Source organism: Solanum dulcamara, chromosome 7 (genome assembly GCF_947179165.1).
Source record: "Solanum dulcamara chromosome 7, daSolDulc1.2, whole genome shotgun sequence".
Lineage (NCBI taxonomy): Eukaryota > Viridiplantae > Streptophyta > Magnoliopsida > Solanales > Solanaceae > Solanum > Solanum dulcamara.
In genome coordinates, this window is record NC_077243.1 from 39,773,020 (window position 1) to 39,795,840 (window position 22,821).

Consider the following 22,821-nt stretch of genomic DNA (forward strand, 5'->3'; position numbering starts at 1 on the left):
TTTCCGGATGTCTTTCCTGAAGATATGTCTGGAGTCCCTCCTGATAGGAAGATTGACTTTGGGATTGATGTTCTTCCTGATACCCAGCCTATCTCATTTCCTCCCTATAGAATGGCTCCAGCTGAGTTGAAGGAGTTGAAGGAGCAGTTGAAGGACTTGTTAGATAAGGGGTTCATTAGGCCCAGTGTATCACTATGGGGAGCTCCGGTCCTATTTGTGCGGAAGAAAGACGGGTCCCTTAGAATGTGTATTGATTACAGGCGGCAGCTAAACAAGATCACCATAAAGAACAAATACTCTCTCCCCAGAATAGATGATTTATTTGATCAACTTCAGGGTACCGCGTGTTTCTCAAGGATAGACTTGAGATCCGGCTACCATCAGTTAAAGGTGAGGGAATGTGATATTCCGAAGACCGCTTTTCGGACTCGTTATGGCCACTTTGAATTCTTGGTCATGTCCTTTGGGTTGACAAATGCCCCCGCAGCTTTCATGGATCTCATGAACCGGGTGTTTAAACTATATCTTGATATGTTTGTGATTGTATTCATAGATGATATTCTGGTCTACTCCAAGAATGAAGAGGAGCACGCCTATCATCTTAGAGTCGTTTTACAAACCTTGAGAGACTAGGTATTGTATGCAAAGTTCTCTAAATGCGAATTTTGGCTTGCATCAGTGGCCTTCTTAGGCCACATTGTATCTGAAGATGGTATTCAGGTTGATACCCAGAAGATTGAAGTTGTGAAGAATTGACCCAGATCCATATCCCCGACGGAGATAAGAAGCTTCTTGGGTTTGGCCGACTATTATCGAAGGTTTGTAGAGGAATTCTCATCCATATCATCACCATTGACTAAGCTGACCCAAAAGAAGGCTAAGTTCCAATGGTTTGATGCTTGTGAGGAGAGTTTTAGGAAATTGAAGACCAAGCTAACCACTGTTCATGTCCTGACCTTGCCCGATGGAACAGAGGGCTTTGTGGTCTACTGTGATGCATCCAGAATTGGTTTGGGTTGTGTGTTGATGCAAAAGGGGAAGGTGATAGCCTATGCTTCAAGACAGTTTAAGGTCCATGAGATAAACTACCTAACTCATGACCTTGAGCTGGTAGTTGTGGTGTTCACGCTTAAAATTTGGCGCCATTACTTGTATGGAGTGCATGTTGATGTGTTCACCGATCATAAGAGCTTACAATACGTCTTTAGCCAAAAGGAACTCAACCTGAGGCAAAGGAGATGACTCGAACTACTCAAGGACTATGATATGAGCATCCTCTACCATCCAGGTAAAGCTAACGTTGTTGCTGATGCTCTTAGCAGGTTGTCTATGGGTAGCACTACCCATGTAGAGGAGGGAAGGAGGGAATTGGCAAAGGAGGTACATAGATTAGCCCGATTGGGAGTTCGTCTAGAGGAGAACAACGAAGGCGGAGTTACTGTTCAGGATAGGTCTACATCCTCACTTGTGGCAGAGGTAAAGGAGAAACAAGAGCAAGATCCCATCCTCCTCAAATTGAAGGGAGTTGTTCACAAATAAGGGGTGATGGTTTTCACCAAAGGGGGAGATGCTGTGTTGAGGTACCAAAGTAGATTGTGTATACCTGATGTCGATGATATTCAAGAGAGGATTATGGCTGAAACGCATAGTTCCAGATACTCTATTCATCCAGGCTCCATAAAAATGTATCATGACTTAAGGGAAATCTATTCGTGGAGTGGGATGAAGAGGGATATTGCGAAATTCGTTTCTAGGTGCCCGAATTGCCAACAGGTGAAAGTCGAGCATCAAAGGCCATGTGGTTTAGCTCAAAATATAGAAATTCCGGAATGGAAGTGGAAGATGTTCAACATGGACTTTATTACAGGTCTACCGAGGTCCCGAAGGCAACACGATTTGATTTGAGTGATAGTGGATAGAATGACAAAATCAGCTCACTTCTTGGAAGTAAAGACTACGGACACCGCAGAAGATTATGCAAGATTATATATACAGGAGATCGTCAGATTGCATGGGGTCCCTTTGTCTATCATCTCAAACAGAGGAGCTCAATTCACTTCCCAATTTTGGAAATCCTTTTAGAAGGGATTAGGTTCGAAGGTGAACTTGAGTACGGCTTTCCACGCCCAGATAGATGGCCAGACAGAGCGCACCATCCAGACATTGGAAGATATGTTGAGGGCATGTGTGCTTGACTTCAAAGGAAATTGGGATGATCACTTACCTCTCATAGAGTTTGCATATAATAATAGCTATCATGCAAGCATTTGAATGGCTCCTTATGAAGCCTTGTATGGGAGGAGGTGTAGATCACCAATTGGATGGTTTGAGGTTGGTGAAGTCGAGTTGATTGGGCCTGATTTTGTTCACCAAGCCATGGAGAAGGTGAGGGTTATTCAAGATAGGCTAAAGACAGCCCAAAGCCGTCAAAAATATTACACCGATGTGAGGAGGAGAGACTTGGAGTTTGAGGTGGGTGATTGGGTATACTTGAAAGTGTCACCCATGAAGGGCGTCATGAGGTTTGGAAAGAACGGGAAGCTTAGTCCTCGATATATTGGTCCTTACCAGGTTTCAAGGCGGATTAAGAGTGTTTACTATGAGTTGGAGTTAACCTCAGAGCTATCCTCTATTCATCTGGTGTTCCACGTTTTGATGTTGAAAAATTGCTTGGGCGATCCCTCGTTGGTAGTCCCCATTGATAGCATTGGAATTAAGGATAGCTTGTCTTATGAGGAAGTTCCGGTCCAAATTCTTGATCGCCAAATTCGCAAACTGAGGAACAAAGAGATTGCCTCAGTCAAAGTCCTATAGAGGAACCAAATTGTTGAGGAAGCCACATGGGAAGCGGAGGAAGCCATGAAATCTAAATATCCACATCTATTTATGCCTACCGAGGAGAATGTTGAAGGTAATGTCCATTTCCTTGACTTGAATTCATTTGTGCATTTTGAGTTTTGATTGATAATTGTTTGAGAATTTGATTGGTTGAATGACTAAAATGTTGATTGTGATTTGTACCCCGAGTCCATTCTTGGTTACTCGTCATTCGAGGACGAATGATCCCAAGGGGGAGATAATGTAACACCCCTCAAAATTTCTCCCTAAAAATTCGAAACTTCCTTGTACACATGGGGTCAATCGTATTTATTTCGAAGGATGTGCTTGAGTTAAGGTGAGTCTCTGAAAAATTAAAAAGTGTTGGAGGTGATGTGGATCACAGAGGACCCCTAGGACTGAGCTAAGTCCAAAAACGTTCGTCGTGGCTAAGTTATGATGAGTTCATGTATGGGGTCGACTTCTAATGACCCTATCTTTTGAAAGACGACAGTCTGGGTGGCCCACGACCTACCAAATTAAAGATCGTTGAGTCTTCTTTCCAACGCCACCAAGAATGTAATTTTTGGAGTTCGAAGTCAAAAGATATGATGATCCTAAGATGAACTAGCACAACAGGGATTTTCAGGCCTGGGTTGCAATTGCTGGAAAACTGGGCTTGGCGCCGAAGTGGCGCGACGCGCCACTATCGCACCAGAAATATGCCTCAGTAGTTTGGGCTCTAGCGCGGCGCGCCACTAAAAGGTGTGCAGGGTTTTTCAAGCCAATTTCCAGCACCCAGAAAATAGTGGCCTTGGCGCTGTAAGGGCGCGACGCGCCACTATCGCGCCAAGAATGTGCCTCAGTAGTTTGGTCCTTGGCGCGGCGCGCCACTAACCGATGTGCAGGTTTTTAGGCGAAATCTGCCTGGCGCTGCAATGGCGCGACGCGCCACTATAGCGCCGGGAGCATTTTAGCCTATTTTCAAAACTTTTTGAGAAGGGGTAATTTGGGAACTTACCCAAATTATATATGTATCACCCTAGACCATTTTGGGATCATATTTCCAGCCCTCTCTCTCTCTCTAAAAGCCCTAGGAGTCCTTCTCTCTCTCTCTCTCTTCTTCTTCTTCTTCTCCATTTTCAACAAAGAATTGTTCCAAGAGCTTCAAGATTCGAGTTCTCTATTGAAGACCCAACAACAAGGTTTCTTCAAGAGTCTATTCTAAGGTATGTAAGTCTATCCAAAATATGGGTTGAGTCCACCCATGTGCCCTACTCTTGATTTGAGGTTAGATGTCCACGTAAATGGAGTTTCTTGGTATGGTTTATGTTTGAATGAGTTTTGTCCCCTATCTATTTGATGATATATGTGTTGATGTTGTTGAGATAAGAAGTTCCTAAAACCTTCATGTTAGTATGAGTTGATGGAGATGACTTGTTATTATGTTTTGTTGATCTCTTTAGCCATGTGATTATGTTGAATGTGTCAATTTCCTTAAATGTGTTATTCCTCTTGAGTTATTGGTTTAAAATTCTTAAAGTTGTGTTGAATTCTAAGGAGGTGATAAATAAGGAAAGGAATGGTTTGTTACGTTGTGAGATGTTATAAATGCTTACCCTATGTAGACTTGAGTGAGTTGATTGAGAATAGAGTTGATGAGTTGGCAAGGCCCTAAATGAAACTAGCCGTGAGGGCTTGTTTGAGATGACCGGATGGAGTCTTATGAGCATAGAGTCATGGGAGGAGTATCGAGCACCGAGGCGGGCGAGAGTATAGTCCGTACTCGAACCCCAGAAACTACGCCGCTAACGTAGGTAGGGATGGAACCGTTAAAGTCGGATGCTTTCCGTGGGATCGAACCGTTAAAGTCGGAGTTTTCCATTTATTTGTCCTGAAATGATAGGACCTGAATAATCGATGGAATCCATGATTAGGGAGGCGTTCATGCCCTGGCAAGGTATGGACGGACGTGGCAATGACGTCTGATTGTTGTACTATCACTGCTCATAAGTGATGGTTGTCGGATAAGAGAAACTCCCATTTAGGTTTTGATAGTACTCCGAGTCAGTTGAGTTGAGTGGCATGAGATTCGGTCCGGTCTAAATCATTCCTTGTTAGACTTAGGACCCTTGAATGAGTTGTTATGTATATATATATGAGTTGAGATCCTGAGTTGATATTGATGCTTTCTTGATGTTTGTTTTCCTCCGGCCATTTTACATACTCGTACATTCCATGTACTGACGCCATTTGGCCTGCATCGTTTTATGATGCAGCGACAGGTACTAGAGATCATCAACCGGCGCTCCGTTGAAGATCCACATACACTCCCATCTAGTTGGTGAGTCCTCCTAGTTTCCGGAGGATCTTGAGCTCCTTGCATAGTTTCGTTTTGTCTCTGTATTTTGATTATTGGTAGCCATGGGCTTGTCATTGGCACCTTTCAGACTTTGATAGAGGCTTCATAGACTAGAGTGTGGGAGGTTGGACTGTTATTTTGAGGAGTCCTATTATACTTATTTTGTTGAGTTAAGCATGTTTTACCTTCGGCCCCCATATTGTAAATAGCATGTTATAATTGAGCCTTCCTTTGAGCGTATAAAGTATATGACTGAATGATGGAATGATTGAGTTAGGTGGTTCGCTTGAAGGTCAGAAATGGCTTTCAAGTGCCGATCACGTCTAGGGTCCCCTTTCGGGGCGTGACAGGAGGGGAACTCAATTTTTGAAGAATTAATAACAGCGGTGTTGTTAGATGCATTATTAAAATAAATACATAAAATTTTGTGTTCAAGACCATAATATTTTGCAACCATTGATATAAAATCAGAAATAAATTGTGCATTATGTCTTCCGTTTTTCATCATATTGAAATGCTAAAGTACGTTTTTACGTAATAAAATCACTATCTATCCAATGACAAGTAACAATTAAATAATCATTTTTATTTATATCACGACTAAGATCAAAAGTAAGTGAAACTCTATATGAAAGATTTGTTAATAACCAACGTAAATAATATGCATCTTGTCCATAAAATCTAAAAATATCTGATCTACAAGTGCTTCTAGAAATACCGTCAACACATGAGATTATAATTGATTGTATATAATGAATAAAAGCATCAGAAGAAGCAAATGAAAAATGTAGACAACCCACGTCTATCATTTTCACTATCTCTTCATGGTCCCTCATTTTATTATACGTCCCCATTAATTTTTTGATCTGTGGGTTTATTCTACCTTGAACTGGTTCAGTAGCACCCCCTAATGGTTCTTTCCAACTAGGATGCTCATTGTCTAGATGTCTAGTCAATTGACCCGTTCCACCTCTATTATCCCCGGTCTTATGCTCGAATTTTTTTTACACTCTTTACATTAAACTTTGATTGTTCCGGCTATGTGTTCAAAATAATGTCATACTAAACTAGTTTTTTTCTTTCTTTTACAGGTTGTGGAGGAAGATTAACAGTTCTAGATTGAGCATTATCTAAATCTAAATCAGGACTAGTTGGTATAACATCCACATCATCATTATCATCTTGTTTTATTTATAGTTCAAATTCATTTGGTTCTTCTATATCGTAAGTTTCTTGATATTAATTTTCATTCATAGCATGTGCACCTACACCTATTTCTCCAAATTCACTAGGTGGTGCTTCAGACATATGAGAATAATTTCTACTTGAACTACCTCTATCGGAAACACTTTTTTTCTTACTACCACTACCTCTGTCGGAACAAAATTTTTAAATACTTTTATCTATATTTTTTAATCTATCCATTATGCAAATTAAACTAATAAAAATTATAAACGTAAAAATTAAATATTTAAATATACTAGAATTAATTTACTAAATAAAAGCAAGAGAAGGAACGATTATATCAAATTATCGGAATTAAACAAAGAATCATAAAATTGATGAAATGTTGAACACTTGAAAGTTAAAAACTTCCACTTGATGTTGTTAATTGCAAATAATAATAAAAGATTAATATCACTTTAAGAGAGAATTAGATGATTGTTGGTGGAAAAAAATGATTAAATGTCGTAGGTATTTATAGAAAAAAAATTTAATTAATAATTTTTTTTTAAAAGGCCAAATTTCAGAATTGGCCTTTGGGCCAACGGCTATATAGCCATTGGACCCAACAACTCTTTTTAAAAAAGTGGCCCAAACGTTAATTTCAAAAAAAAATAATAAAAAAAATATTTTCCGAATCAGGCCGGTGGATCGGTGAGCCGGCTACCGGTTTCTTACCGGTCCAAGGCCAAAAAATGACCTGAATGATCTAATTTTTTTTTGTATTGGGCGGGTACCCAATCCGATCTCTCTCGTGTCAAACCCTGAGCCGGTCTTAGGGGGCCGATTAGTGGGCCATCCGGCCCAGTTGACAGATTTATGTTGAGGCATTGTCAATTTTGCCGAGTCTATCTAATTTGCCCCCCCCCCCCCCCGCCCAATCTCCACGTGCCACTCTTTGATTCGTCCAACTACTAAACCCAAGTTTTATCCATATAATAGGTAGTGAATAACATTACCCTCAATTTGAGCATCTAATGGGGCACCACACTGACTTTTTAATTTGGATAAATGGCCAAAAAAATTCTAAACTATCACAGTTTGCAAATTTCATACTTAACATAACTTTCAAGTAGAGTCAAAGCTCCCCCAACTCAATATTTATTAATGTATGTATTTTACTCTCCTAAAACAATTTAAAATTGTATCAAGTGACACAACACATGTCATTTGAACTTAAGAGTTAATATACAAGCCCCTTAAACTATCACTATTTAAGAAATTTCATATTTGAATTAGCGGGTGTTTAGGTTCCCCTTCATGAACTATAAGTTTTGAAGATTATAATTCCACAAAAAGACACTTTTGACACTACACTTTGACATTATAATTTCAACCCAAATTAGAACTCTATCAAAATTAGTACAAAAAATTAAACAAAATAGCTAAAACTAAATCAAATAAAATAACCAAAAAATTAAAATAGAAAGGGGGTCAATCGTTGGTTTTGTCGTAAAGATTGCAGAACACTGGTTCTTTTTATTTTTTTATTTTTTATATATACACTCTCTCTCTCTCTCTCTCTCTCTTTTTATTGACACTAGTAATTATTATGAAAATAAACTTTATATGGTTTGGGACTTCTTTTCTTTCAAACATTAGTATTTTCTGGGTTTGATATGAATTGTTCACTGCTACATAGAATATTAATTTTCATTCTGAAGAAAGTGTTCTTTCAATATAAATATGGAGAAAATGAAAGAAGAAAAGGATGGATAATTTCAAATGAAAGACAAATATATACAAGCCAGATCATACTGGTTTTGGAAGAAGAAAGTGTAATGAAAATAAAGGGGAAAAAGGTAAAACAATGTTAACTTTAGACTTAATTAGTGGTTAAAGAATTCAACGTGGCATTAGTTTTCACCTACCACGAGTCATTCAGAAAGTGAGTGAAAAATTGAGCACAGTTGCAGCTAAGAGCTACCTCGCCGGGAGGTACCAAGGTAGGGAGACTGCTGAGCTTCCTCCAAACACTAATCAACTATACTCCCAGATATCGTAAAATAGTAGACTCGAAACAAAATGACATTCAAATTATACTCATTAGCTTGTCAGAGACTTCAAACCACTAATAATGTAAGATGAAGATGTTGAGTTAGCACAACAATTATCTCAACTTCATTTTCAGACATACATATCACTTTCTCAATTTACAAAACCTAAATTATCCCAGATCGTATATATGGTTAGAACAAAATCATACACTTGTAACAACTATACATACATCTACAAACTAAGTAATATAGTATTCATACATCACCTGCAGGAACCAGGTTACCATTACCTTGAAGTCTTCCATATCAACAACATTGCCAAGACACTTGGTATGCTGAAGCATTTATGGGCTAACTCTATGATGTGAATGTCAGATATAACAATCACACAAAGGAGAAAAAATGGACTCTTGGATATGCTCTTTGAGAAAAAACCAGTAATTCATCGACACATTCTTATCCTTGACTAAGCTTTCTTTCTCTCCAATTTAGGATACAGCTCTGGCCTTGCTCTTTTCCGGACGTTCTTTAATCAACTTCCTTGATAGGTTCTGCAACAGAATGAATAAGAAACTTCAGGTCATTACAGAATTCTTTTTATAAATTAAGATTGAGAAATTTAAGGTCATTCCAGTAAACTTTTCATCAGTTGAGATTGTTAATGTTCATGTCACATTTTAAATGAAAAAAGGACAAGAAAGGAAAGAACCTCAATTCATAATCAAAAAAGAAAGGAAAAAGGAAATACCATAGCCGTGAAAGAACAGAGCATGTTATTCTTCATACTCCACTTGATAACCTTCAGTAGTTCGGTGGCTAAGACTCAGATAGACTTTTTACTCCTTAGGAAGGATGATAAAGGTCTGTGCAAAGACTGCAAGGTCATTCTGATAGACAACCTTACAATCCGACATAAGCTCTTGGTAATGGATTTAGGGATCAAGATGACGAGGAAGACGAGGGTCGAGAATGATCGACCTAGGATCAGATGGGGAAGTTTGACCACGGCTAGTGCCTTGGAGATGGGAGAGAAATTGAAGGACATGGGGGCCTGGAATAGTAGTGGGGATGCGAACAGTATGTGGGATAGGACGACTAGTTGTATTAGGGTTGTAGCAAGGGAAGTGTTGGGAGTCTCGACAGATAGTCGTAGTCGACATCAAGGGGACTGGTGGTGGAATGGAGAAGTGCAAGGGAAGGTGGAAGCAAAGAAAATGGCGTACGCGAAGTTGATAGAAAGCACGGATGAGGTGGAGAAGTGGACGAATAAGGAACTTTATAAGATAGCGAAGAAGGAGGCGAAGTCGGCTGTTTCGACGGCAAAAACGATAGCTTTTGAACGCCTTTATGCTGAACTAGAAGAAAAAGGTGGGGATAGGAAATTGTTCAAGCTAGCAAGGGCGCGGGAGAGAAGGGAACGCGATGTGGATCAAGTGAAGTGCATTAAGGACGAGCATGGAAAAGTATTGGTAGAAGAGACTCTCATTAAACAGAGGTGGCAGTCATACTTCCATAAACTCTTGAATGACATAGGGGACAGAGACTTTGTGTTGGGAGATTTGGAACATACAGAGAGGCGTCGCAATTTTGGATATTGCAGGAGTATTAAGGTCGAAGAGGTTAAGGGTGCTGTTCGTAGGATGCGCTGGGGAAGAGCAACCGGACCTGACGAGATTCCTGGGAAATTTTGGAAGAGCGCCAGCTTGGTAGGTTTGGAGTGGCTGACTAGGTTATTTAATGTCATCTTTAAAACGGCAACGATGCCCGAAGAATGGAGGTCGAGCGTAATGATCCCTCTATACAAAAACAAAGGGAATATCCAGAGTTGCAACAACTATAGAAGTATCAAGTTACTAAGCCACACTATGAAAGTGTGGGAAAGAGTGGTGGAGATAAGGGTGAGGAGAGGCGTGTCTATTTCAGAGAACCAGTTCGGATTTATGTCGGGACGCTCAACTACAGAAGCCATCCATCTTATGAGGAGACTGGTGGAGCAATATAGGGAGAGGAAGAGGGACTTGCATATGGTATTCATCTACTTAGAAAAGGCCTACGATAAAGTTCCAAGAGAGATACTATGGAAATGTTTGGAGGCTAAAGATGTACCTGTGGCATACATTAAGGTGATCAAGGACATGAATGAGGGAGCCAAAACCAGGGTAAGGACAGTAGGAGGGGACTCAGAGCATTTCCCAGTTGGGATGGGGTTGCATCAAGGATCAGCTCTAAGTCCATTTTTATTTGCCTTGGTGATGGATGCATTGACGCGACAAATTCAAGACGAGGTGCCATGGTGTATGCTTTTCGCGGATGACATAGTCCTGATTGATGAGACTCGTAGTGGAGTTAATGCTAAGCTGGAGGATTGGAGATATACCTTGGAGTCTAAAGGGTTTAAGCTGAGTAGGACCAAGACAGAGTACTTAGAGTGCAAGTTTAGTGAGACACCTCAGGAGGTTGGCGTGGAAGTTAAGCTTGGTGCCCAAGCCATTCAAAAGAGAAGTAGTTTCAAGTATCTTGGGTCTATCATGCAAGGCAGCGGGGAGATTGACGATGATGTCACAAATTGTATTGGGGCAGGGTGGATGAAATGGAGGCTCGCTTCCGGAGTGCTATGCGACAAGAAGGTGCCACCACAACTTAAGGACAAGTTCTACAAAGTGGTGGTTAGACCGGCTATGTTGTATGGGGCAGAGTGTTAGCCAGTTAAGATCTCTCACATTCAAAAGATGAAAGTTGCCGAGATGAGAATATTGAGATGGATGTGTGGTCACACCAGGAGCGACAGAATTAGAAATGACGCTATTCGGGACAAGGTAGGAGTGGCCTCGGTGGAGGACAAGATGCGGGAAATGCGACTGAGATGGTTTGGGCATGTGAAAAGGAAAGACACAAATGACCCAGTGAGGAGGTGTGAGAGGTTGGCCATGGATGGTTACAGAAGAGGTAGGGGTAGGCCGAAGAAGTATTGGGGAGAGGTGATTAGACAGGACATGGCTCAGTTACAGCTTACCGAGGACATGACCTTAGATAGGAGGGTGTGGAGGACCCACATTAGGATAGAAGGCTAGTACATAGTCTCGTTATTCTTCCCTATTCATAGGCGCACTAGCACATTACAATTCCTTGTGCTCTCATTTCTGCTATTTCTGTTACTATTTATTACTTTCAGTACTTTTGATTACTCTATTTTATCTGTGATGCCTTCGTTATTTATTTTCCTATAGCGCTTTGAATTTTTTAACCTTATCTGACCCCCTTTTATGCCTTTTTTGAGCCGATGGTCTCTCGGAAACAGCCGTCCTACCTTGATAGGAGTAAGGTCTGCGTACACTCTACCCTCCCCAGACCCCACGTTGTGGGATTTCACTGGGTTGTTGTTGTTGTTGTTGTTGTTGTATAATAGACAAGCAACCAATACATACAATGCATCTATATTCAAATGCATTTTGGGGTATTTAGACCTATAAAAAGAATATTAAAAGGCAAGGTTTTAGATGGCAACGAATGAATGCAAAAACCTCAAATGGCTCATGAATACTCAAAGGAAAAGCAACATCATAATTCGTTATAGAAGACTTTGCCAGGAGTGTAACAACTAACAAGTCTCAGAATGAACTACTATCAACGAAATTATAAAATTAGAGGATCAATCTTCAAATGATGCATTTGTTTGAAATTTTAAGCATCAAATTCAATGTTAATGGCACATCAAATATTTAATTCTTTTCCAAAGGAACAGGAATTATGAATAAGTTATACTAGCAAAAAATTAAACATCCAGGTGTTGGGCAATTCAAGATTCAGCAAGCACAGATAGGAAATAAATGATTAGAAATTGTATCAAACCTCCACAATTCTGCCACGATTGTCGTACCAAATGAGATTTTGAGGCAACCCATAATTTGTAATGGTGCAATCACGTGGGATCTCGAAGAAGGAAAGAGAAAACTGCTTAGAAACAACTCCCACATCAAAATAAATCAAGCCAGAACTGGGAATGTCGACACGAATCCCTTTAACAGAGAACCAAAGGAAAAGTTCCTGAGCCGCAACACCAGAAATTTCTGAAATCTGACCATAATTGAGGGTACCAGAGACGGTGCTATCATAACGTAAATGGGTTTCGAATTGGGCGGCACATGACTGGGGCAGATGTACCTCAAATCGTCCTGATGCAGGATCTATTGAAAAATTGGTAATTCCCTTGGGTAGAAGACCAACAGGGAGTCCATGGGAGTTGAGAACGTCATAAATGGAAGATGATGATGGATGGAGTTTAAGGAAGAAGATTGTGAAGAGAGTGAATATTGTGAAATGCATTGAGGCCATGTCTCAAGAGGAATTTCGTTCAGGTTAGGGTTTAGGGGAGGAGAGGATCCGAGGTAAACTGGTAAAGGAAGGAAACAGGTCCTTTCTCTTTTTGTTCCTTTTTTGTTATATATTTGTATAAAGTATTGTATTTTCTTCTTTTTGAGTTTGAAATTTAAATATGATCCCCGCATTCATTCTACTTTCAATAGCAAATTTAGAAATTTTCCTCAGAAAAAAATAGTTCCTATCTACTTATTTAGAAATCTAAGTGGGCGGTCATTAAAAATTAAACATTTTTTATTTTATTTAAGAAATTGTGTTTGATTATAATTTTTGCAATTAATATTTAGAATTTGAATATATTTTTTTGAAATATGATTTATAACTTTAATTTTTAAAATATAAAAAATCACTCAATTTAATTAAGTTATCTGAAATATATGGTTAAAATTTATTATAAAAAAAAAATCTCAAAATAAATAAATACATAATGTCATAGATTAGATCTCATATAAGAGTTATTACATACTATTTTAAATATCTTTTTACTTTATTTTAAAAAGTTTATATTGCAGTTAAAGTGAAGTTGTGTTTGGTTATAATTTTTACAAGTAAATATTTGGTTTTTTAGATTTACTTTTCCTAAAAAATATGAAATATGATTTAAACATGAAATAAATTTAAAATGAGACATTTTTATAAAACATTAAAAAAAAAAGTAGTGTTAAAGTAAAAGAAAAAGTGAAAATTATTGCAAAATCAATCTAAAAGAGTTGGTACAATATGTAACAAAAGATTAAAGTAGATAAAAGAGAGACAAGAGATGAGAGCTTTTCTTATACCATATTTATTTTTGCACTGAATATAAGTTTGAATCTGAATGGTTTAGATATTAGAAGTGCATTTGTTTTCACTAAGATTTTAAATACTTAATTGGTCTGAATAAGAGCCCATTTAGATTTGCTTATAAATTACTTATAAGTCCTTTTTAGTTTTTTTGAGTGTTTGACTAGTCAAATTAAAGCAATTTTGTGCTTAAAGTAAGCCCAAAAAATAATTGATTCTGTTTGGCTTAGATTATCTAAAGCAACTTATAAGCTGAAAACAACTTATAAGTCAAAAAAATAAATTAAGCTAAACAAGCACTAAGTCTTAATCATTATGATCTAGAACAAAGTCTTAATATCATTAGGAGGTATTTTTGTATGAATAATATTTACCGTCACTCCATCCACAATCACTAGCCATTACCACTCACCATCTATGCCATCACAACCACCACCACCACCATCATTGTCAACCACCATTACCATCGTCTATCACTAACCACCTCTTCATCACAACCACTATTGTTGTTAACCACTACTCTCAACTGTTACTACACTTATCTCTTCCATCATTATAATTATATTAATTGTCATCACTCTATAGCCACCGCCACTTTCATCATCACTATCAACCATTTCCACCATTACATTGATTTTCTACTACCAACAAACTCTCGTATCACAATTGACAACGTCGTCAACTATCATTATACATTCTTCGATCATCAACACCATTGCTGCCACCTTCATCATCACTATCACCCACTATCACCACTATGGTCGATCTCTTCTACCAATCACCTCCATCACCATAACTAGCACCTATGTCAACTACCACGAACATATCATCAACCACCACACATTCTTCAGCCACCAACATTAATACAACCAACTACCACAATCACATCAATCAACACACATTCTTTAGTCACCACCACCACCACCAACTACTAACATTAACCAACTTCAGCATTACAACTGTCAACATCACCATCAATCATCATCATTATGAAAATCACCACAACATTAACCATATCCATCGTCACAACATCATTATGAGAGTCACAACAACAACAACCACATCCATCGTCACAATTATCACCACTATCACTACTAGCCATTAAAAATTATTATTATAATCACCACTATAAACTATCTCCACCATCACTAGGAAGCATAAGTGTTTCATTCAAATAATGATTTTATTTTATCAATATTTAATTAATTTTTATTTAAATTATATATTTATTATGTACATATAAATAAATTATATACATTTAGATATTTTAAAAAGAAAATAGTCTTAATCAGTTCAAATTTAGAGGTAACAATTTAATTATTCAGATGTGCATTCAGATTCAGACGTCTAAATCTTAATGAAAGCAAATGACGCTATATTTCTTCCAAATCTTTCAAGTGTATATAATATTGTGTCTAATGTCACAATATGTAGGATATAATTAAGGGACTCAAAGTGTTTTCATGAATATGACATTAACCCATTTGAGAACATGGACAAGAGATGGGAGTAAGAAATACAATGAGAATAAATAGTGGAAGTTATTTCATAATGGAGGAGTTAGTGGGAGTAAATATTTTTGTAATAGACATCCACATTAATATAAATATTTATAACACTCCCCTCTTGATGTCCATATGATAATGTGTCTCGTTAAACCTTACTAGAATATTTTTTTGTGAAAAAAAATTTAGTGAAGGAAAAAGAGAAAAATATTTGATAATAACATTGCTAGTTGCCTCATTAAAACTTTGCTAGAAAAATTTAGTGGGACAAATTTTTGGCTAAAGAAAAAAGAGTACGACACATATTATATTCCCCTTGATTAGTATTACTTAAGTAAATGATGTCTCCCACTTGTAGATATGTAGCTTTTCAAAAGTTGATATTGATAGTGTCCTTGTGACTAAATCACATTCATAAATATGTTTGTATTCTTTAGCTTGTACCAATTTTTTTTTTTTGAATATGTTGAGTCTTTGAGCACAACAAATATATTATTGACAATCACTCCGTTCGTGACTTCATCATTTTAGACAAATTATTCATTTTACTATTTCATAGCAACAACTAAGTAGCAGATACTTTTCTTTGCATGATAATAAAATTGTCTGTCTTTTAAAATAATGTGACATGACATTGTTCTCACATGCAAATGGACTACTTTCTTGAGATTGAACTTCATACAAATCATAATTTTTTTGCACTTTCATAACAAATAAACCTTCACAAAACTAGTTAGAATAAATAAATTAATATCAATTAATTTATTTTGTAATATATGGTTGATCATAATCCAATATATTCATCATTTTTATGAGGTCTAAATGATTTTTAGTTATATCTAGTAATATCATAATCATTGGGCATTCAATGAAATCAGTTTAAAACCTTTTAAATCATTTAAGGATTTCATCTAACATTCATCGTCTAACTAGATATGTCAAACATTCATTATACATATTCAATTTTTTTTATAAATCGCTAGACTGAAATAAACTTCATTGCATCCACAATATGAGAACATATCTCTACACGATAAGAATAGATTTTTTACAAAAATATTTTTATGCCACAAGGCACAAGCCATAATTTAAATCTTACAATTTTTTTTTACTTTTGAATAAGAATTCATTTGTACCCAATTGACATTATATTTTGCTCATTATAAGTTTAAATATTATTTTTTCGGGTGAAATAAACTATACTTGAATTACATATCTTTAATTGATCAATCACTTATCTGTCCATACTTTTTGACAAATTTGAATTCAAAATTTTTATAACCATTTATAATATTGAGAATTACATGGTATATCAAAAATACCTTTGACAATCACTTAATATCGGTTATATTACAACATAACTTATTAAGATCTCTTCAGTTTTCATCATTTTCAAGTACCTGAACCTTTATTACGGTCTTATGAAGTATTATGTCGTGATGTTTTTAAAAAAAAATGCTTGCATTATTATTCTAACCATCTTGATCATTTGTTCTCTCATTCTTCAAGAAATTTTATATTTGAAACCCATTGGTCTATCACGCTCAGACATGCCATAGGCTCTATTGTTCAAGGACTTTTCATTGAAGTATTTGCAGCTGAAATATAACATAGTGTCACGGACTTAGACTTCAACTAAGATCTCCGTGCGGCACTTGACAACTTACTCACGAATCTTTCACGATCTTTCAAGCTCAAGTAAACCTTTAAGACTATATCACTAAGGGAACGCTAGATTGTAAGAAAGACAAGAGAGCTTTTATGAAGAAGACTTTGTATTACTCGGAAGAATGCTTGATTTCTGGATGATTTGTTACAAATGAATGCCCCCTCTATTTATACTACTCCTAAGGGGATTAAGTGTAAATAAAAATAATTATACAAGTCCTTCCATATTTACAAACAAGTCCCTACTCTAGAATTCTCTATACACTCTAGAGAATTCTAGAGAACTCCATGTCTTCCAAGACTTCTCTGCCATATTCTACAAGAATCTAGAGTCTTCTATAAACATCTCCAAGACTCTAGGTTCTTACTCCTTCTTCAAGATCAAGTGGCGGGTCACAACATTCTTCTCCACCTGATGTGGCGACGACTACAACGCACTGCTTTTGCAAGAACTCCCGAATTTTGTCTTTAAACTGCCACAGCTCTTCATATCTCTCCCAGGTGGCCTCCTCCAGAGATTGTCCCTTCCAATGGACTAGGAACGTAGCAGTGGCCTATTGTACTCTTCATGGTACGGCTTGAGGACACTATCATGGAAAGCAGGATGAACCTTAAGATGCGTTGGTAGCTCCAACCTATATGAGATCTTTCTATCCTTGGCAACGGTCCTGAATTGGCCCTTATACTTTCACATCAAGTTTTGATGCATGCCTCGCAAGGCTTTAAATTGCCTTGGGTTGAACTTGACCAAGACCCTGTCTCCAACTTTGTAATCCGTGGGACGACGCTTGCGGTCAGGAAACTTCTTCATCTTTTCTGCTGCCTTATCCAAATAAGACTTGTCAGTGTCGAGATGCTTCTCAAAACCTTTGGCCATGTGATAAGCCCCCAAACTCTTTCCTTCAAATGCGGCTGGTAGTGAATGTGGAGTTTGTGGATGTTGGCTTGTGGCTAGCTCAAACGGTGTCCGCCCTATGGCTTCACTCTACTACAGGTTGTATGAGAATTGGGCTACGCCTAATAGCCTCACCCAATCCTTCTGATGAGAGCTCACAAAGTGCCTCAAGTAGCATTCTATCAAGGCATTGACTCGCTCCGTCTGGCCGTCTGTCTGCAGGTGGAATGTAGTGGAGAAATGCAATCTCATGTCAAGAATCTCAAACAATTCTCTCCAAAAGTTCCCGGTAAAGCGTGGGTCTCTGTCTCTAATGATGTGCCTTGGAAATCCCCAATACTTTACCATGTTTTTGAAAAATAGCTTGCAGCCTCCTTAGCAGTGCAACCTGCAGTGGAGGGCATAAAGCTACCATACTTGGAGAACCTGTCCACCATAACCATAATCGTCCCGTACCCATCGGACTTCGGCAGATAAGTGATGAAGTCCATGGTCATGCTCTCCCATGGATGCTCTACTATGGGCAGGGGCTCCAAGAGCCCTTCTGGTTGATGCTGCTCCAGTTTGTCTTGCTAGCACATAAGACAAGTCTGCACATAACATTTGATATCATCCCGCATGTGTGGCCAGTAGTAAATTGCCTCAATCAAAGCCCTTGTGCGACACTGTCCTAGATGCCCAGCCCACAATGTGTCATAGATTTCCTTCATGATACACCTCCTGATGGTTTCAAATTTTGGCATGTAGATCCTCCGCCCGGCGGTAAGATGAAGTCCGTCTTCTATCTAGAAGCACCTTGTTTTACCCAGAATGGCTAACTCCAGAAGCCTCTTTGCCTTAGGATCGTGCTGCAGATTATCCTTGATTGCATCTTGGATGTCAAAATATGCTGTAGTGATGGCAGCCAGCTCAAACTTCCTGCTCGAGGCATTGGCCATAACATTGCCTTTGCTTGGCTTGTACTCCAGCTCATAGTCAAACTCGGCCAAGAAGTCCTGCCACCTAGCTTGCTTCTTTTGTGATTTGAAGTAGCTAGTGGCGACATTGTCGGTCTTGACCAAGAACTTGGAGCCAAGTAAGTAGTGCCTCCACATGCGTAGACAATAGACGATGGCCATCATTTCCTTTTCCTACACGGTGTTCTATCGTTTTGTCTCATTTAGCTTGCGGCTCTCAAAGGCAATAGGGTGCCTCTTTTGAATCAATACTCCCCCAATGGCATAGTCATAGGCATCCATGTGCACTTCAAATGTCTTGCAGAAGTCAGGCAACGCTAGGACTGGCTTCTCTGTCACGGTAGTCTTGAGGTCTTCAAAGGCCTTCTTGCACTCCTCGGTCCAAACCAATGACTTATTCTTCTTCAGTAGCTTGATAAGTGGAGCATCTTTAGCAGAGTAAACACTTGTGAACCTGCGGTAATAGTTAGAAATTCCAAGAAAAGATCTAAGCTTGGTTACCTTTGTGGGCGCCTCCCACTCTTTGATGGCCCAAACTTTTACCTTGTCCATCCGTAATTCTCCCTGGCTGATAACATGTCCTAAGAAGTGCACTTCATATTGGGAGAACTCGCACTTCTCTCGCTTGATGAAAAGCTCATTCTTGCGTAAGACTTGGAACACTTTCATCAAATGCTCCACGTACTCATCCAAGGTGTTGCTATAGAACTAATGAAGTCAAACTCAATACTTTCTATTGGAGGAAACCATCAGCTCACATGGTGAAGTTGAATACTGATGGCAGTGCACTCCATAATCCTAGAAACATAGGTGGAAGAGGACTTCTCATAAACTCTCAAGATGACCTTATCTTTGTCTTTGCAGTCCCTTTTGGAGAAGGCACAAATAACTAGTCTGAGATACTGGTAGCCATCTTTGGCTTATCTTGGTGTCTTTATTTGGGGTATACAAATGTGACCCTAGAAGTAGAATCTAAGTTACTAATCATATGGCTAAAACATCTAGCAAAGCCCTCATGGTCTGTCAAGGAACATCTTCAGAAGCTGCAGAAAATCAGCCACTAATTCCATGTCTTCAGGTGTACCCACACATATAGAGAAACCAACTTTACAGCTGATACTTTGTCCAAACACAGACACAAATGCTCTTCTCCACAAATTTACCTTACTAAGCAAGAACTTCCCAAAGAAGCAAGATCATATTTTGAATTAGACAAATTAGAAATAGCTAACTTTAGAAGAAAAAGACTCAAGAGGATCAAGAAACCACCATGAGCTCTCCATTTTTTGATGTACTGCTTGTTCTTCATATTGGATGTCTCTAGTAGTTAGTTATAGCCTTTTTTGAAGAACTTAGAGTTAGGATTATATTGTAAAAGGGAAAGTCTCCCTCATTTATTTCTTTCCTAGACTAACCAACTTACCACTAGAGGTTAGGACTAGAGTAGGTTCTTCTTCTTCTTTTCTGCTGTGCAGGTATATTGCAGATACTTTACAAACCTGCAACATTTGATCCAACACATGGACTTCCTCCTTGTTTTCTTTTTTTGTGCAGGTACACTGACCTGCAACTCTTGATCCAACTCTGGGAGTGTTAGAAGAACAAATCTAACAAGGGTAAACAAGACTTATTGTCCTTTGGACTTCATTTTGAAGTTGTAGAAGTCACCTTGTATCTGCAGAGTCCAAGAAGCTGCAGTTTGGCCCTGCATGGTGTTCTCAATCACCAACAACTTACAAATACTTGTAGTGGAGTAGATTATATCCATTGGAGCTCTTTTATACTTATTCACATAGATGAAGAGGCTTTATTTGTTGAGCTTTGCATGGTGCACTCCTCAATAAGAGTCTCAATTACACTAATCACCTACAACATTATAACCTCCTTGTAGGATAGTTCCTTTATCTATTCTATATTTCATTATCTATAATTGAATAGACTTCTTCCTTATGTTTATATGAGGGGAGAGTCTCCCTTTTTTATGATTTCCTAGATCTATTGTATTGAGAAGAGTCCTCTCTTAGGTGCATAGTCTAAGTTTACTACTTGTTGTAAATGGGGATAAGTCGAACGGCCTTAGTATGCCCTTGACTTATGAACTACCATAACTTTAGAGGTAAGGTCTATGCCCCCCTCCTTGTGCTTTTGCATTCTTATATTATGTTAAGGCTTGGGGGTGTTTGGCTCAATTCCTGACCGCCATGAGGGGTGAGATCCTTGGGTAAAGTCTGTTATATAAAAAAAAGGGTGTTGCTATAGATGACTATGTCATCCAAGTAGACTACTGCGAACTGATCCAAGTAGGGGTGGAATATCTTGTTCATTAGTGTGAAAAAGGTGGCGGGTGCATTGGTTAAGCCTAAGGGCATCACCAACCACTCGTAAGCTCCGTACCTCATCATACATGTTATTTTTAGTTCATCTCCCTCTACTATTCATACCCGCTAGTAACCCTTCCTTAGATTTACCTTGGTGAAGTACTTGGCCTGTCCAAGTCTATCAAATAAGTCGGCAATGAGCAAGATTGGATAGTTGTTCTTTACGGTCATCTTGTTGAGCGCCCGGTAGTCTATGCATAGGCGCAATGAGCCATCTTTTTTTTTGAAATAAAACCAGCGCGCCATAAGGTGCCTTAGATGGACGGATATGACCAACATTGAGGAGTTCTTTCAACTACTTCCTCAGCTCCTTTAACTCTGGTGGATCCATACGGTATGGCATGTATGCGGGTGGCCTCGTTCTTAGCTCCAGCTCAATCTTGTGGTTTACTTCGCGCCTCGGAGGTAGGTGTCCCGACAACTCTTCGGGCATCATGTCTTTGTTATCTTCAAGCACTTCTCTATTCAAGGTGGCAATGCCTTTTTAGCACCATTATCTTCATCCAAGCTCGCAATGGTGGCTATGAACATTGGCTCCCCCTTCTTTAGGCTCACATGCTACATGGCTGAAAAGTAGGCTTGTCCTTCCTTCTTTAGCACCTTGACTAGAGGTACCATGTAGGGTTCCTCTTGCTCCATCACCAAGAGTTATTGGAGATAAGGATCGATCATTGTATGGCATCGTTGGAAGAATTTCTACCCAAGTATTATATCAAAGATATCTAAGGGGGCGACAGTGAAGCTAGTCTTACCTTTCCACTTGCCCAACGTGATGTCTACTCCATAAGAGACTCCACACATGGGAGTCAGTGGGGCATTGACCATCTTCAAGCGGGTGTTGCTTGGCCCATAACTTAGACCCAACCTTGTTGCCGTTATCTTGGTCATTATATTGGCTTCTGCTCTAGAGTCCACCATAGCACGAGATGGTCGTCTGTTGATGGATATGTCAACATATTGTGTAGGGTAATCTCCCACCTTTTCAGCTTGCTTTACGATGGCTCTACAAGCCCGATCATGCCTAGATAGGTCGTGCCCGAACTCTGCCCTTCTTTTAGTTCCTTGTCCTTTCGCTCCTATAGTATGGCACCAAGGTTCTTCATCTCTAGGCACCTAGCATAGCCGTAAGGCCTCCACATATATAGAAACTACTTCCCTTTGTGGTCTGCTCCTTCTTCTCGGTATAGCCTTGTCGTCTGTACCTTCTGCTATCAGACTTGTTGGCATCATGACTACTCCTTATTTCTTTGCCCTTGCTCCTGTCATGCCTAAAGTCCATCAGGGCTTTAGCTTGGGTGATGGCCTAATCGATGGTGCTAAATTGGCAATGCTCCAACTCAGTCTTGGACCAACTTTGTAGCCCATCCATGAAATGGAAGAGCATGTCTTCATCCGTGAGGTTGGGGCTTTGAAGCGTAAGGGTAGTGAACTCCTTCTCATAGGCTCGTATACTACCCCATTTACTTCAATTCTCAAAACTTGTATTTGGCCTCATAGATGATATTGTTGGGGAAGAAGGTCTTCTTAAACTCATCCCAAAACTGCTCCCAGGTGTTAATGGTGCATAGACCCTTCCCAATCTCGTACTCCTTGCACTTCTACTATAACATGGCCATCTCCGAGAGATATAGAACCTCTGTGTTGATTCTCGTCTCGTTATTCTTCACTTTGTTACACTTGAAGTAATTCTCTAAGTGCCAAAAGAAAGTTTTCCACCTCTTGTGCATCACATGCACCCTTAAACATTGGTAGCTTGGGAGCCTCAATCATGGCTTCCCTATCCGCGTTGTATGTGACGCATCTCCCCGCTTCTATATCTCCCTTGAATGTTGCCATCTCATCCATCATGGTCTCTATTA

General features: G+C 38.9%; 1 protein-coding gene across 1 annotated transcript; it reads right to left on the bottom strand.

The window, feature by feature from the left end:
* Nucleotides 1–8,496: 8,496 nt before the first annotated feature.
* On the bottom strand, nt 8,497–12,855 carry LOC129896073 (uncharacterized). Its single transcript, XM_055971888.1, has 2 exons — nt 12,250–12,855; nt 8,497–8,951 (listed from the first exon to the last, which is right to left on the bottom strand). The coding sequence occupies exons 1-2, from the start codon at nt 12,730–12,732 to the stop codon at nt 8,889–8,891; spliced, it is 546 nt and encodes a 181-aa protein (XP_055827863.1). The 5' UTR covers nt 12,733–12,855; the 3' UTR covers nt 8,497–8,888.
* Between the last annotated feature and the right edge of the window lie 9,966 nt (nt 12,856–22,821).